Genomic DNA, 16,009 nt, shown 5'->3' on the forward strand with positions numbered 1-16,009 from the left:
GAACTACTTGGAAAATAAAACATTTTGGTGGCAGAAAATGATACAGCATTCACCAACATTATTGTTATACTTCAAGTTTAAAAAAGAAAACCAAACAAACAGAAAAACACTAAAGTTTCTAACCAAAAAGAGAAAATCTGGCCTTTGTTGCTGGTAATTTACACACACTGTGTAGGATGTAGAATTATTAAAATTAAATTTCTCTAATAAGTCTTTGATTCTGAAATTTAGCCAATTTAAACATCGCCGCTGGAAAGAGGTCCTGAGCTCCGGGTTACCTGCAGAGCTTTGATGTCAGGCTCCCAGCGTAAATCAAGCCGTATGATCGAAAATGAGTGGGGAAATGAAGTGAGTATCTAATCAAACTTGAGTCACATAAGAATTCACTGGGAAGGTTTTTTTGTTTGTTTTAAGAAAAAAGAGAGTATTGGTTCTTTACCTCTACCTTAAAAAATTAATCAGAATCTCTGAAGATCAGGCCTAGGGAATATCAGTATTTTTTCAGAGATTCCCAGGTGATTCTCATGTGGCCCCAGTTTGAGTCTCATTCAAGGAACATTCCCTGCTCTTTCAAAATATGATCGACTGGTTAGTATAGTTAAGGCTCAGTTACACAGACCATTCATTTGCAATGGGGAAAAAGACTGGATTTCTAACCCTCATTTTTTACTTCACCTGTGTAGCTACAGCTTATAAATCAGTGATTTCCGTCCTGGAAGATCACAGCTGCCAAACTCTTATTGCCAGCTACTCTGCTTGAAAGTGCTTTGTCGTCATAAACAGGATTTCTGGTTACACTGCCCAGTGGGAACTGAACAAAGCGGAAGACTTGAAAGACAAATGAGCTCCCTGCTTAAAGAAAAGTAGAGCCAAAACCTTTACCAAAGAGCTTCAACTCCGAGTCTGACAGGACGGACTGGCAGGAGAAGGAGGCTCTACAATATTGTTTTGTTTGAAGAGCTGGGAATACGTATCTAGATCATCTGAAGTGCCCAAACATCAAATGCCAGTATAGCCTTACACAAAAATCAATTCCAGATGGACAAAAAAATGCAAATGAAAACATAAGAGAAGTAAGCTATGTGGGTAAATATTTTTCTAATCTTGGGGTAGGGAAACCTCTCTAAATATATCATGAAAATAGGAAACTACAAAAGACTGAAGATTTTGACTACATAAAAATTAGAATCTATACAGCAAAAGAAATCATATATAAGGTTAAACAACAAGGTGAATCTAGGAAAATATATTTGTGATGTTTCTGAAAAGCACAAGGAAAATATCCTTATTCCACAAGAATTCTTACAAGTCAGTGAAAAAATACCAAATGCCTAAAAGGAAAATACATTAAGAATACAAACAAATTTAAATAAGAATACAGAGCAAACAACAACAACAACAAAAAAAACAAGGCTATTTACCCTCACTAAAAAATCAAATAAATTTGAATTAAATAAGAATGAGCTGTCTTTTTCAATCTTCAGAATAACAAAAATGAAAATATGGGACAAAATCCTGTTTTTTGCAAGGGTGTAGACAAGTGGGTAGAAGTATGAATTGGTCAAAGCTTTGTTTATAGATGAGAAAATTGGGGAAAGCTAAAAGTCCAGTAACGGGATTTACTAAGTAAATTAAAGTACAAGTATCATGTGTACAAATAGATGTTGTCATTAAAAATGATTCTCAAGATCCATACTGAAGTGAAAAGTCTTCCTTTAAATACTAGTCATGCTTTGAAACAGCATGTTTATAACCTCATTCATATAAAATCCTATACATCAATCTGTTTACACATGCATTGCAAAATGTTCCTGAAAAGGTTAATAATGCTTATTGCTGGGTGATGATGAGTTTAAGAGTAAAATTACATTCCATGTCATTTTATTGTGTTGCTTTACTTTTCTACAATGCCTAATTATATCTTATAAACATAAAGCTATTCAAAAATCATCTCAAGCCAAACACAAAATAATTTTAGGAATTTTCAACATTTGGGATCCCCAAACAACCTAAATCACTATCAGTTTCTGATCACCAAGAAAACAGTTGACAAAGGTCTTTCAAATAAAAAAAATAATATTGAATAATAATAACCAAACAAAGTTCTGGTAAGTAAAATAAAATCTGGTCACCAATTACTGACCTTCAATCCAACAGGTTTAACTCAGAAGCTGTACCCGAAGTGAAGCACATTATTCTGGGTGGAATCCCACCCAAGAGAAGAAATAGCCAGCCTGCCTTGAAGGCAGTGGACAATGCAGAGCCCTGACTTTGTCTGGAAACGTAGACATTTACTTTTGCTTAGCAAAACTACCCAGTTGTACCACTCCAACAGATTATCCCCACCTGACTTTTTAAAATTGTAAATATGTGTCTGGAAGACTAGTTCAGGCAGAGAAACATGTCAACTCATATTCCTACTTCAAGGAAGAAATAAATTTTGGTACCAACTTGCAACATTTAGGTAAGCTAAAATTACTAAACAGCCCTAACTATAGTGAAGCAATTATCAACTTGCTTTAATCTTGCTGTTATAAACTGCATATGATAAGCTTCATAAAGAAATATTTATCTCATAGAGGAATATCACTTATGAGTAAGAAATTATATATTTCCAACTTCAGCCAATTGATTAAATATTCTCAGCATGACAGTGTATTAAAATAAAGCCTCAAATTTGGAGACGCCAGCTATAAATGTTCTTTATGATGAGACAAGTTCCCTTAAAATGTGTTCTGTTAGGCTCCATAAATATCACAAAATTCAGAGAATTCTAAAAATCTTACTGTATTTTTTACTATAAGGTTGTGAAAATAGGATTATATTTACTCTTGGGAAAAAAACTAAAATGACTTTCTTCACTCAACTTTTAAATAACCCAAACACTTGCCATGAAGTATCAAAAAATGTTCTCTATATCAGTCTCTTGCCCGTAGACTAAGCGATCCATAAATATTTGTTAAATAGACATTTAACAATTTAATTAGAAGTATCTAAATGAATAGAACAGTATGTCTGCTTGGCAACCAAGAATATAAATACTACACAGTGAACTGACGTGCATGCTGACAGAATTTAGTTGCGGAAAGGACATGTTTTTAGGATGGTGAAGCTGAAAAGCCCTTGTTTACATTACAGTATGCCAAGGGGACCAACCAGACTGTTATGACTGTGGAACTTCCTAAAGAGGAGAGTAAGAGTAATAGGTGTATAATAATAAAAGTGTCAGGCCTGACCGGGCGGTGGCGCAGTGGATAGAGCGTCGGACTGGGATGCGGAAGACCCAGGTTTGAGACCCCGAGGTCACCAGCTTGAGTGAGGGCTTATCTGGTTTGAGCAAAAGCTCACTAGCTTAAGCCCAAGGTCACTGGCTTGAGCAAGGGGTTACTCAGTCTGCTGAAGGCCCGCGGTCAAGGCATGTATGAGAAGGCAATCAATGAACAATTAAGGTGTTGCAATGCGCAACGAAAAACTAATTATTGATGCTTCTCATCTCTCCATTCCTGTCTGTCTGTCCCTGTCTATTCCTCTCTCTGACTCTCTCTCTGTCTCTTTAAAAAAATAAATAAATAAATAAATTTAAAAATTTAATAAAAGCGTCAGAATAATTTCTGGATCTCAGAAAAGTTATATTCTTATCAAGCCAGTACTAGATCCGTGATGAATGTAAAGTCAACTTTTGACGAAATGGTTCAGTCAGGAACTCCAGAAGCCCAAGCTAAACTTTGCCCATACTAAACAAAAAAGCTGAGAACATCACTATGGAAGGCTCAGTGTCCTCTCATGGTCAAAATGCCGGGATGGCGCAATTGTACAGTCATCCCTGCGGCCATTAAAACTGATTATGCTGGGAGCCATCCTGGTTTCAACTGTTTTATTTTTAACACAGGTGCATGGGAAATGATCCATATGGCTCCCCAGATCAGCTTCTAATTAAATGTGTGCGTGTACACACAAATATAAGGGAATATTAACTATATATATAGCTTATAAACTTATATGTAATTATTCAATATATACATTATTATATACAATGTGATGTGTGTATGTGTGTGTGTGTGTGAGCTCTAAAATAAATGCTTAAATGTAAATTCCTGTCTTTGAGTAGGCAAGACCTCCTGCACAGAAGCTGGCAGAAGAGTTTGCTTAAACAACAGCAATGCAGTGACTCATCTGTGTTTTCACAACATGTTTCTACCCAGCACCCCTGTCTATTTGGAGCCTGAAAATATAAAGGCCCTCTGTAAACCATCTCTGAGTGTCTGCCTTTAAGAGCAAGGACAGTGTTCTCAGTTGACTCATTTGCACTGCTGTGCTTTTGAGAGGAACCCACTGCTGCATTGTGAAGGCATGTGATATAACTGAAGATTATTTCAGGCTGTGCCAGCGCTTTTCTGCTTAGTCCCGATCTATGCTTAGTGTGCCAAACAGGGCCAGAGGCCCTCACCCCCGAATAAGCCCACTACACACCACGATAGCTATCTCTTGGGGGCACAGAACGAGATAGCCTTATCGACAGCCTACACTGTAAATGCTGTCAGGATCGTCTTCTTATCTATTTTGGTCACTTATCTGTATCTCCAGCACTTAAAATAGTGTCTGGCACACAGCAGACAGTAAATAAATATTTTCAAAGGAATGAATCAGCCTCTGCCATAGACTTGTGAAATGACCTGGGCCTTAGCACCAAATCCACAAAACACTTTGTTGTCCTGATGCCAAGACAAGAAGACTTCCTCCACTGCCAGAGCATCTAGTCCTCTGTCTGTTGAAGTACACACCCTCTCAGGGCGGAGATGCTCTGCAGTATGTCCAGTCACCTACGCCCGGGTCCTTAAAAATCGATATAACATATATGTGTGTGTGATGTATATATACATGCAGTCATCTACCATTGCAAGGAAACCTAATATGATGACTGTAGGTAAACGTTTCATGTTAAAACACTAGGCTATGAAAAATTACTATATAACCATTGAGTTGGGTATATGTGTGCATGTACTGGTTAATTTCTGTCTATACAGATTATTTTAGATTTATAAACCCAGGACTTAGATCTGGGCACTCACTTACTAACAGCATTATTTCACCCAAAAGAAATTGAAACTTAAAATAATAAACTCACAGTTTTAGTGAAAGTATCAATGTTGTTACAAAAATGTATTAATGAAATAACCAAACTATGTCTGGCAAATATCCTCATAGGTTTGAGGTGGATACTTTGAATTAAGTCAACTCCCACAAGTAATACCCAGCGAATGGTCATTTTAGTAAATGACTTAACATCCTGACCATGGAAAGCATTTATGTTTGTCCATAAAGTTTTTAAAACCCAGAAAACAACTTATTCCACCAGCAAGGCCCTTCCTGTGTAATTTACCACAGAAAAGAATAACACCCATGTTAATGGTACATAACAGAATCCTTTACTTTCATAAAAACTCACTCATATAGAAATTAATTCACCTAAGAGGGATCCACAATAGACTTTAACAAACGTCTCATCTCAGATGAAGTGTTCCAAAGCTAAGAAGTTCAATTCAGTTTTTTAAAGGCAATAAACAACACACAGGAGGTATTATAATGCCTCTATTTCCATGAGAAGAACATCCATGAAAATAAAAGTTTTGAAAAAAATATCTGTACAAAAATTAACAAACAAAAGAGAAACAGACTCATAGATAGAGAGAGCATGGCTACCAGGTGGGAGGGAGTTGTGAGACTGGGTGAATACGAACGGCTTTAGGAAGTACAGACTGGTCATCACAAAATAGCGACAGCATGCACAGCATAGGGAATACAGTCAATCCCATTGTAATAACTAAGGATGGTGCCAGGTGGGTACTAGAAATACTTGGGGAACACTTGGTAAAGTACATTCTTTCCCAACTACTATGCTATACATCTGAAAATAATACAAAATAATATTGAATGTAAACTATAATTGAAAAAGAAAATCTTTTAAAACTGCATAGAAAGTCTCTGTATTCTGAAAGACAAGAGAGTTGCTACTCTCTCAACATCCCAGCTCTTTTCTTCTCCTAACAGACAGCTGCCTACCCACTTCATGCTGGCCCCGGGGGCTTCTCCGTGCCTTTCTTCCTCTGGTTCTCTGGAAGGAACTGTTTCCGTTATCCTTATGCTCTCGTTTGGAGGAAGAGTGTACTCCACTCAAATACAGTCTGATTTTTTTTTTTTGGTACAAAAAATGCATTTTATTTACAGTCTGATTTTATAAAAATTCTATTACTGACATCACTGTTATCATGCAACCTTTTTTCATTTCTCTCTTATGAAAGGAAAAACGGGGGGAAACACCTTCGTCTGTGTCACCCACGTCCTGCCACGCCTGGCTTCTCGTCCCCAGGCTGCAGGGGACGTGCTCTCTGGCCAACCCAGTGTTAATTTAAGAATGTCAATGAGTTGCCAATATTTTAAAAATCACCAGATCTCACATAAAAATAGGAAATTTCAACCTTTTGTTGAAAATCTGAAAATGAAGGCATACTGAGTACCCTCCGATGAGAATAAGCAGGCTGAGTGGCAACCGCCACTCCCCACAGAGCACGGCTCTCAGGAGTCCCCAGGTCCCCGCTGGGAGGGGTCCAGGCGAGCCATGTGGGAAAGTCACAGGTGGAAAAATCACAGGAGGGTCCTCAGGCCCCAGCTCTCACACACCGCCCAGCCTGGGCACCACATGTGAGTCAAGAAGCCTTCTGGTGACCCCAACCACAGCTGCCAGCTCACCAGTGCGTGAGGACCAAAGAGAGAACCACCCAGCTGAGTCCATCAACCACCCAAAGAAATAAAAGGGTTGTTTCAAGCCTCTAAGTTTTGAGATGATATTTTATGCCATACTGGATAAGAGATAAAAGGTAAAAAGTGCTCCTAAGAAACTAAATACAACTGTTGAAAAGAGTTTCTCCCTTTTTACTTGGAGCCACGTACCTAGTCCCCATCCTATTTTTGTGTGTCAGCAGATGTCTAAAACATAAATGTGCCTAGGGGGAAAAACAGAAGTGGAAGAAAAGTAATCATTGGGAATCAGCTGTATTTTTTTAAAAAATTAAGCTGGCCGGCAGCACTGAGGAATACCACAGAGGTTAAACAGTACAGAGAAGAAAAGAGAGGGGCAGCGTTTGAAGGGGGCTTGAATCCACTTCTCTACATACGATCATCACCTTCACTCACTACTCTGTGCTCAATACCTAGCACAGTGCATTTTTTTTCTTAATGACTGGATCAACTAAAAGTAGTTCTGTACTTCTTTTTCTGATTGAGGGAATCAAAGGTATCTTTTCTGTCACTAAAATGTCAGGTATTACCGACACAAAAGGAAGGCAAAGTAACCAGTAAGTTCTGGCTCCTACAAAATAAGTTAGCCCAGAGTTCTTACAGCTTACAAGAAGTAGATTCAGGAACAGGAGGAACAACTCTTGTCCTGTACTTCTTAAAGCTGACTTCTACTGACAGAGAAGCAAAGCCACCCTTGAATAAATCACTCAGTTGATGATTCTGTTGGCTCATGTGTAAAATGCAGGTAATCGTGTATTCCTGAAAAGAACGTGATCTTCAAGGTCAACAATATAGTCCATACATGCAAGGTAGCAGGAGAACTAAACCTTGTGCCCTGCACAGAACTACAGCATTTGATATGCTTTTGCCCAAATAGAACTGTATATCATTTCCTTCCCTTCTTTTCTCCATTTGTGACTCAAGCCAGATTTCATCAAGCTATTTTTATAATTACTGATATGTTGGAAATATAACAGCAGGCCAGAAGCAAAGTAAAACGTATCATCCAGAAAAAAAAAAATCACGCTGAGTAACCGAAAGGCCATCTGCTTATAACTGAGCAGCAGGGGTGAGGCAGGCAATCTGGGCTGTACTATTTGCATCTTCCCCCAGACCAAACTCACCTGCATGTTGTCGGTGGCATCCCCAAGCAGTCCTCCAAAAGTGATAGCATTGGTTACAGTTGCCAGATAAATGAAAAGAATTGCTGACAGAGCCTGAATATTTAAAGCATCATAAAAGTCACTGGCAAAAAAAGGTGCTTTCCTCTTTATGTCCTTAATCAGCCCACCACAGAATCTGGGCAGGGAAAAAACAGACATGTGACAATGTAAAATAAATTACCAATAAATGGACCAAGAGATAACTTATTAAACCACAAAGAGTCTGTATTTAAAGTGCTTGAATGAACATGGGACTGTTTTACCACTTGAGATAAAAGCAGAAGACTGTAGAGAATACATTTCCTTCTCTCTCTGTCACCAAATTAGGTGCCATATTCTTTGAAGATCAGACAGTTGGTCTTTAGATGAGAGGGAATTAATTGTCTAGATAAATAAAATTTCTCACTGTATGAAGAAAAACATCCAACCATGTGAGCAGATCATACAGGGACCTTTATAATCTTGTCACAGCCTCCTTTCTAGCCTCATTCATCCATTCATTCATCATCCCACAAATGTTATTGGGCATCTGTGCTATGTCCAGCACTAATGTGGGTGCTGGAGATACAACAGTGAACAATACAGGGGGAAAAAATATCCACCCTCATGAAGTTTACTTTCTGTGTGGAGAAGACAAATTAAGTAAAATGCATGGTGCTAAAAATCAAGGTGGGGAAGAGGATTAGTAAGTGTTGAATAGCAGTGGTTGAAATATGATAGTGACCAGAACAGGCCTCCTGAGCAGGTGAAATGGGGGTGCAGACCTGAAGAAACTAAGGGAGAATATCATGTCATGCAGGTATGTGGTAGGAGAGCTTTCAAACTGAGCCCCACTGCAAATGTTAGCAGGTCAGCTGATTTGTCATCAGTCCACTCAACCTCCCAGCTAAGCCTCACATCCTGGCCTCCTCTTGATGGTTCTTCTGCCTACAATGCCCTCCCTCAAAATTCAACAACTCTCTGATGTCTTGACCTTTAGTCATAGTTCAAATTTCAACTATGGCTATTGCACTTGATAAGAATGGTCTATTCAGCCTGGCCTGTGGTGGCGCAGTGGCTAAGGCATTAACCTAGAAGGCTGAGGTCACAGATTTGAAACCCTGGGCTTGCCCCGTCAAGGCACATACAACAAGCAATCAATGAACAAATAAGTGGAGCAACTATGAGTGATACTTCTCACTCTCCCCCTTTCTCTCTGTAAAATCAATAATCTCTAAAAAAAAAAAAAAAAAAAAAGAACTGTCTATTCGTCTGGTGCTCACTGGCCCAGAGTTGTACCCAGCATCCTGCAGACACTCAATACATTTAGAAAAGGTGAAATATAGAACAATAAAATGTCAGTGCAGTGATTTTAAAAAGACATACTTTTGGCCCTGGCTGGTGGCTCAGTAGATAGAGCATCAGCCAGATGTATGAATATTCCAGGTTCAATTCCCAGTCAGGGGACACAGCAGAAGCAACCATCTGCTTCTCCCTGCTCTCTCTCTCCCTTGTGTCCCTCTTACCCTTCTACACCTAGTGGCTCAATTGGCTCAAGTGCAGCCCCAGGTGCTGAGGATAGTTCAGTTGGTCCGAGTGCATCAGCCTCCAGTGCTAAAAATAGCTCAGTACTTGACCATGGGCCCCAGACGGGGTTGCGGGTAGATTCCGGTTGGGGCACATGCAGGAGTCTGTCTCACTATCTTCCCTCCTTTCACCAAAAAAAAACCCCACAAACCCAACAACAACAACAACAAAAAAAACAGACATGTTTTCATAAAATGAGTATCCTATTAAATTTTACTCAACCCAAAATGAAATGGAGAGCCACACAGTAGAGGAGGAAGAATTGTCATGAAAAGAGATTTGGCCAAAGCAACCTGGGAAACCTGACTTCCCTACTGCAGGCTGGGGTAATCATGACCTGTGAGTTACTCACTTCTGTGATGTTACCCACTTCTGAGTAAATGTACAGGGAAGAGATGGAATCATGAAAGCCAAGAGGGGAAGACTGGAGCATTATTCATTCTTTCTGCCATACGTACCCACCCACATCTCTGTTTTCCTCTCTAAGACCCCCTTACTCACTCCGGGCCAGGCACACTGGCCACATGCCAACCCAGCACATACCAGGCGCTCTCCTGTCTCCTCTCCCAGCCCCACATCACAATGGTCTGTCTCCCACCTCTGCCTTCAGGACTTTGCTCAAATGTTGCAATTCTCTTTAAGGCGGCCCCTGGCCATCCGATCTAAAACAGCTTTCTCCCATTGCAAACTCCATACTTCTCCTTTGTTTTTCCCCATAAAACCATCACCACATTCCTTTATTTGCTCACCGTTTGTCTCCACCACTACAAAGTCAGACCCATAAGGACAGTGCTTTTTGTTCAGTTCACTGCTACATCCCCAGTGGTTGTGACAATTAAGTGCTCTATAAATACACTGCTCACAAAAAAACGTGCAGATACTCCAGTACTTCCAGCCTTTCGCATTTTCACCAATGAAATAAAAGTTGGTTTTGCGTCTCATTTGCATAATCAAACAACTTTCTTTGACTTGTCATTTGCTTTTTCTGATGCTGTTGTTTAATAAAAAAAATCAAGTGCTTCTTTTTTATCGCTTCATATTCATTTTGAAATATCCCTTAATTTTTGTGAACAGCATATTGGTTGGCTGAACAAAAGTACACACCAGTGAATACCACGCTGATAGAAAGATGAAGGGAAGTTTAGATCTAAGGAGAAGCTCATCATGAATGACAAAAGAATCCATTAGTTACCGTCCAGTCCTCTGCAATTCTTCACTGTCCCCGTGTCCTCCTCCTCCTCCGTGGCCTCCATCATGGGGTGTGTCCCCATTCATTTGAACGTTTTCTCCACCAGAGTACATATTCTTTCTAAGACATCAGAGCCCAAGAGAATATTAGTGTATTGTACTTATCTACCTCTACGCTGTATCATGCACCAATTAATAAAGAAATGAGCTGAAAGTCCTTTGGGAGAAATACCATTATTTCCTTCTGCCATCCTCACACAAGTCTAAAAGTGTTATATTTAGAGCCAAGACAAATGCCTGGAGGAAGAGAAAAGTTGCACAAATGGGATATTGCATACGAGAGAGAAACTTTTACCTGGAAAAAAACAGATATTCAGAAAATGGCTTCTTCTCAATTATCTCCCTCAATTTCTTAACCTCTTAAATCTACAGGACATCCTCTTCAGTAAAATGGTCTTCCCATATGTACAGAGAGTACCCAAAACATCCCTAATGAATTCCTGTGATGTAGTCTAATATCATAACCTGAGATCTCTAATTTGTAATCACCAAAGAACATCACCACATATAACATTCATTTTACAGAGTTAGTGAGATGTCAAACAAAGGCACATGTGTGATTCATCTGAAGTGAGATAATACATCAAGTTAAATGGAAACCTAAAAATATTAGGGCAGTTGCCTGATTCCATTTCCTTTACCAAATATAACTTCCTTCTCAAGGTTTAATGCCCCCAACTGCTTGATAATATACCTTTTGTCTGATGATGGAAGACTCTTAGGAGGCTCTATCCTGATTGTTGGATCCCATTCCCCAGGAGGAAGGACAATGACTTCATCTAGGAACTCATCAATGCCAGCAATCAGGTCCTGCCTATCTTTTGCTTTGTAGGCAATGTCATGAAACACCTAAAGAAAAATGAGAAACATGCTGATCCAATAAGATAACTCTTCACATGCCCCACATGCCCAGCCTGAGGAATTCTATGCATAAATCACTTTAACAGTAATATAACCATACTTTTGGATGTCCTAGTACTCAGCTTGCCCCCAAATATTTCAGTAATAAACCCAAAGAATACAGGGAGAGGCATGAGAAAACAAATGGCTGTTTCTTTTATATGTTTTTTTCTTCTATCAGTACTATAAAATAACATTGCCTATCATCTCCCATGGATATGTACCATTACTGATATAGTTGTTATAGAAACTGGATGACAATGATTTGGAGAAATACACTAAAGAGTCATTCTGTCAAATAAAAATTACCAGGACAAACCACTGCTAATAATTCAAAAAGGAAAAAGTTCATACTGAGTGTTAAGATTGGATTAAGACCAAACACTGCAGCTCTCAAACACACAAATTATGTTAACTATGAAAAAAAAAGTCTGCCTGACTGATGGTGGCATGGTGAAAAGGGTGCCAACCTGGGACACTGAGGTCCAAGGTTTGAAACCCCAAGGTCTCTGGCTTGAGCATGGGATCAACGACACGTTCCCATGGTCGCTGGCTTGAGCCCAAGGTTGCTCGCTTGAGCAAAGGGTCACTGGCTGAGTTGGAGCCCCCCCCAACCCTCAAAAAGGCACATATGAGAAACAATCAATGAACAACTTAAAGTGCCACAACGAGTTGATGCTTCTCATCTCTCTCTTCCTTTCTCTCTCTCTCTCTCTTGTGCTTGCAAAAAAAAAGAAAAAGAAAGAAAGAAAGAAAGAAAGAAAGAAAGAAAGAAAGAAAGAAAGAAAGAAAGAAAGAAAAGAAAGAAAGGGAAAGGAAAGGAAAGGAAAGGAAAGGAAAGGAAAGGAAGGAAGGAAGGAAGGAAGGAAGGAAGGAAGGAAGGAAGGAAGAAAGAAAGAAAGAAAGAAAGAAAGAAAGAAAGAAAGAAAGAAAGATAGATCTGAATTATATTGGCAACACATAAAGCACAGGGCTCTAAGCAGGTGATATCTGTCTAGCTGTGAGAGGTTTAAGATATGTGTTAGGGACTTACATACCATCAGCTAGGTAAAAAATGAAACTGAAAAAAGAACATTATGTACATTCTAGAATGTAGACAGTGTTTATCTGCTTATCTACTTATCAAGGCAATTACTAAACCGTCTAAGACAGCAAATGTTCCATGTCTTTCATGCAAATATCTAAAAAAGGAGCTTTCTGAATGTATAATTCAGTTAGAATGATGTGGTTGCCAGCCTTCTTTATAACTGAGGTACAGTCATTCATGGCAAATAAGCTGACATCCATACAGTTTCAAAAAGTAAATTTTATGTTGTAATAAAACATATTTTCCTTTATTTTCTAAACATTTTCCATTCTTAAAACTAATATATGTTAAATATTATTTTAAAAGTTCACGTCACTGCACTTAGAGTGACAGCCAAATCACAGTTTGAGAACACACAGGTAAGACATTCACAGATCACTATCTTCCCAATATCCTACCTCGTCGGACATCAAGGTGGCAATGGCTCTGCCGATCTCATGGTAGGACTTGGCTTTCCCCTTCGGACCTAGGAGAATGAATAAGAACCTAATGGAAGAGGAAAGAAGCAAAGACTATAACACACATTTCATCAAACTCAAAATACATAAAACCAAGACACATTTATACTAGTTCATAAAAAGGTTAGGTCTAGAATTCATCTTTAAAAAATGTAATATTCTTGGTAATATGACAGACACTCTTTCTACTACAGCAAAACATAACTCGTTGTTTAGTTTATTTGGAGGCAATGGAGAATTCAGCCTGGAAACCTGAGAAGCACCTTCACTGAGAAGGAAGGGTTTCGCCGCATGAGTCATTCCATCTTTCTTTTCTAAACTTTTCTTTCTCTCCATTTCTACTGAATTGCAGAATCTTTGGGAAAACCCACTAAACCCAATAACTAGAAAGACTTAGTGCATCTTCAGATTTTTCTGACTTTTCCTTTACCCAATATGAGCAATGACATATGATCTTCTCCAGACTTTTAAGAAATGTTTCTACTCAGAAGTGACTGGGGGTCAGCAAAAACTAAGTTTTCTACAAACAAGTCACATGCTGACAACTAAAATAAATAAAGAGAATTATGAAAAAAATACTCAAAGCATCATTCACCGTTGGGTTTTGTGTATGTGTGTGTGTGAGTGTGTGAGTGTGTGTGTGTGTGTGTGTATGTGTCTGTGTCTGTGTGTTTGGTGGGTATCTTCATTTTTCTTTCCAAACTTGTTTTCAATAATAAGCTTCTCCCCTTTTAGGTTCACTTCTTATCATGGTCGAAGAAATCTCTCACTGATCACAAGAGCAAAAATGCATGTCTTAACTAGAGAGGAGGAAACCTCAACATTGGAATAATCAGTGCCTTGTCTATAACCATGTCTTACCTAACATAGAGATAAAAATGACCACATCATATATTTGCACAGCTTTTTAAAGCCTGCAAAGCATTTCAATCCATTACCTCATTTAAACTCCACACAACCCTTTGCAATAAGGACAGGTATCCTATTCCTCTTTAATGGTGAAGAAACTGAGACTCAAGGAGGTTAACGGATAAGCCTAAAGACTGTGCCTGGTAAATAAGAGAGTAAATAGACTTCCTACCTCTTGTTCTTTTTAGTACACAATTTTGCCTAATATTAACTGGTCCATCCTATATACACCACCAGGGTCGTGATTCAATAGAGAAAGGCTCTCCAACCATTGACTTCCATAGAATACCCTGAAGAAAGATGTTTGGCATGTTTAGCTGAGGTAAGAAATGTTAAATAAAATTTTATGAGACTAGGAATGGCTCAGAACTTAGCTTAGCAAATTTAGTTTTTTATTTATTTATAAACCTCAATTTATTTTTTTAAATTTTACTTAGAAAATTAAGTTAATTTAACAGGGTCACAATGATCAATAAAAGTACATGGGTTTCAGGTAAAGGTTTCTATAAAGTTTGAACTGTTGATTATGTTGTATACCCATCTCCCAAAGTCAAATCATTTTCCATCACTTTATATTTGTCCCTTTTTACATCCTTCTCCTATCCCCTCCCTCACATCCCCCTCCCCCTGGTAACAACTTCACTTTTATCCATGTCCATGAGTCTCAGTTTTATATCCCACCTATGTGTGAAATTATACAGTTCTTAGCTTTTTCTGGGTTACTTATTTTACTCAGTATAATGTTCTCAAGATCTACCCATCTTGTCCTAAATGTCACTATGTCATCATTTCTTATGGCTGAGTAGTATTCCACTGTATATATGTACCACATCTTTTTTATCCAATCCTCTATTGAGGGACAATTTGATTGTTTCCATGTCTTGGCAACTATACCTAAGTTTAAATAAAAAAGATTTGACAGCAGTTATTCTTGTATGTGTTAAAGTCTATTCCAAAATGTCCTTGAATACATAATTCCTTTTTTAATTATAAAATTTAACCCAAAGAAGAAAGAACACAGGAAGCAAGAAGATAAGAAGGTATCTGAAAGTATGAATACTTAGGTTTTATCTTAGAATAACCATGAAGCCATTCAGCACTTATTTGCTTAGAAACCAGTTCCGGAGTGGGCGGCAGGTTCACTCTCCAGTGTTCTGGTGGGTGAAGCAGCAAAAGCAATCAGGAGGTACTAAAGTCTGTTCAAGTAAGAAGGAAGTCACTATCTGAACTAGATTTTAGTTCTTCTAACACCAAAGTTCAATTGACACTGGATCTTTTCTTCCTTTCAAACTAGACCTAAATTAAATACCACTACATATGGTATTATACAGTGCTCCTGAATAACAGTAAATTGTCCAACGGGATGGATCACTGATTTGAGTACAATGCGGGAAGAAAATATTTAATCACCAAGGCAAAGAAACACCAATAGTACTGGTCATATTTCCCAACCCTATTTGTCTGTCCCCCAGTGGCTAGCTGTCAGGGCCATCAGGGCAGAGTTTTAGGCAAAAGGGGACAGGGGCACTGCAGCAAGAGAAAAAGGACATCAGGATCCTTAATACTTAATATGTTTTTAAATAATGAGGTTTCTGTGCCTTCCACTTTTTTATTATTGCTATATATCCCTAAATACTAGTTTTTCAGTAACACATTCCATCTAAAACCTGTCCAGGGCACGCATGCCTCCACTTGCCTCTCCCTGGCATCTCCATCAATCCTAGCTTACATATGCATGTTATGGAGATGCACATTTATCAAGTGACACATCAGTTAATTTTCAGGTTGACTATATGGCAACAAAGCCAAAATACTCTCTTGTTAGAAAGTGAATAAATTACTCTCAGTTATTAATAGTCTTCAAACTTTGGCAGACGATGGGT

At 38.6% G+C, this 16,009-nt stretch overlaps 1 protein-coding gene across 5 annotated transcripts in view; it reads right to left on the reverse strand.

Annotated features, from left to right (window-relative positions):
* SLC4A4 (solute carrier family 4 member 4) overlaps positions 1 to 16,009 on the reverse strand; it is a 432,895-nt gene that overhangs the window by 88,213 nt on the left and 328,673 nt on the right. For all 5 annotated transcript variants that reach the window (XM_066280764.1, XM_066280763.1, XM_066280767.1 and 2 more), the window contains exons 9-12: positions 13,158 to 13,245; positions 11,467 to 11,621; positions 10,717 to 10,833; positions 7,920 to 8,094 (exon numbers count right to left, since the gene is read on the reverse strand). In XM_066280764.1, the coding sequence (XP_066136861.1) occupies positions 7,920 to 8,094; positions 10,717 to 10,833; positions 11,467 to 11,621; positions 13,158 to 13,245 (535 nt within the window). The remainder of the gene's footprint in view (positions 1 to 7,919; positions 8,095 to 10,716; positions 10,834 to 11,466; positions 11,622 to 13,157; positions 13,246 to 16,009) is intronic.

The sequence above is a fragment of the Saccopteryx bilineata genome, chromosome 5 (genome assembly GCF_036850765.1).
Source record: "Saccopteryx bilineata isolate mSacBil1 chromosome 5, mSacBil1_pri_phased_curated, whole genome shotgun sequence".
NCBI classification, from domain to species: Eukaryota; Metazoa; Chordata; class Mammalia; order Chiroptera; family Emballonuridae; genus Saccopteryx; species Saccopteryx bilineata.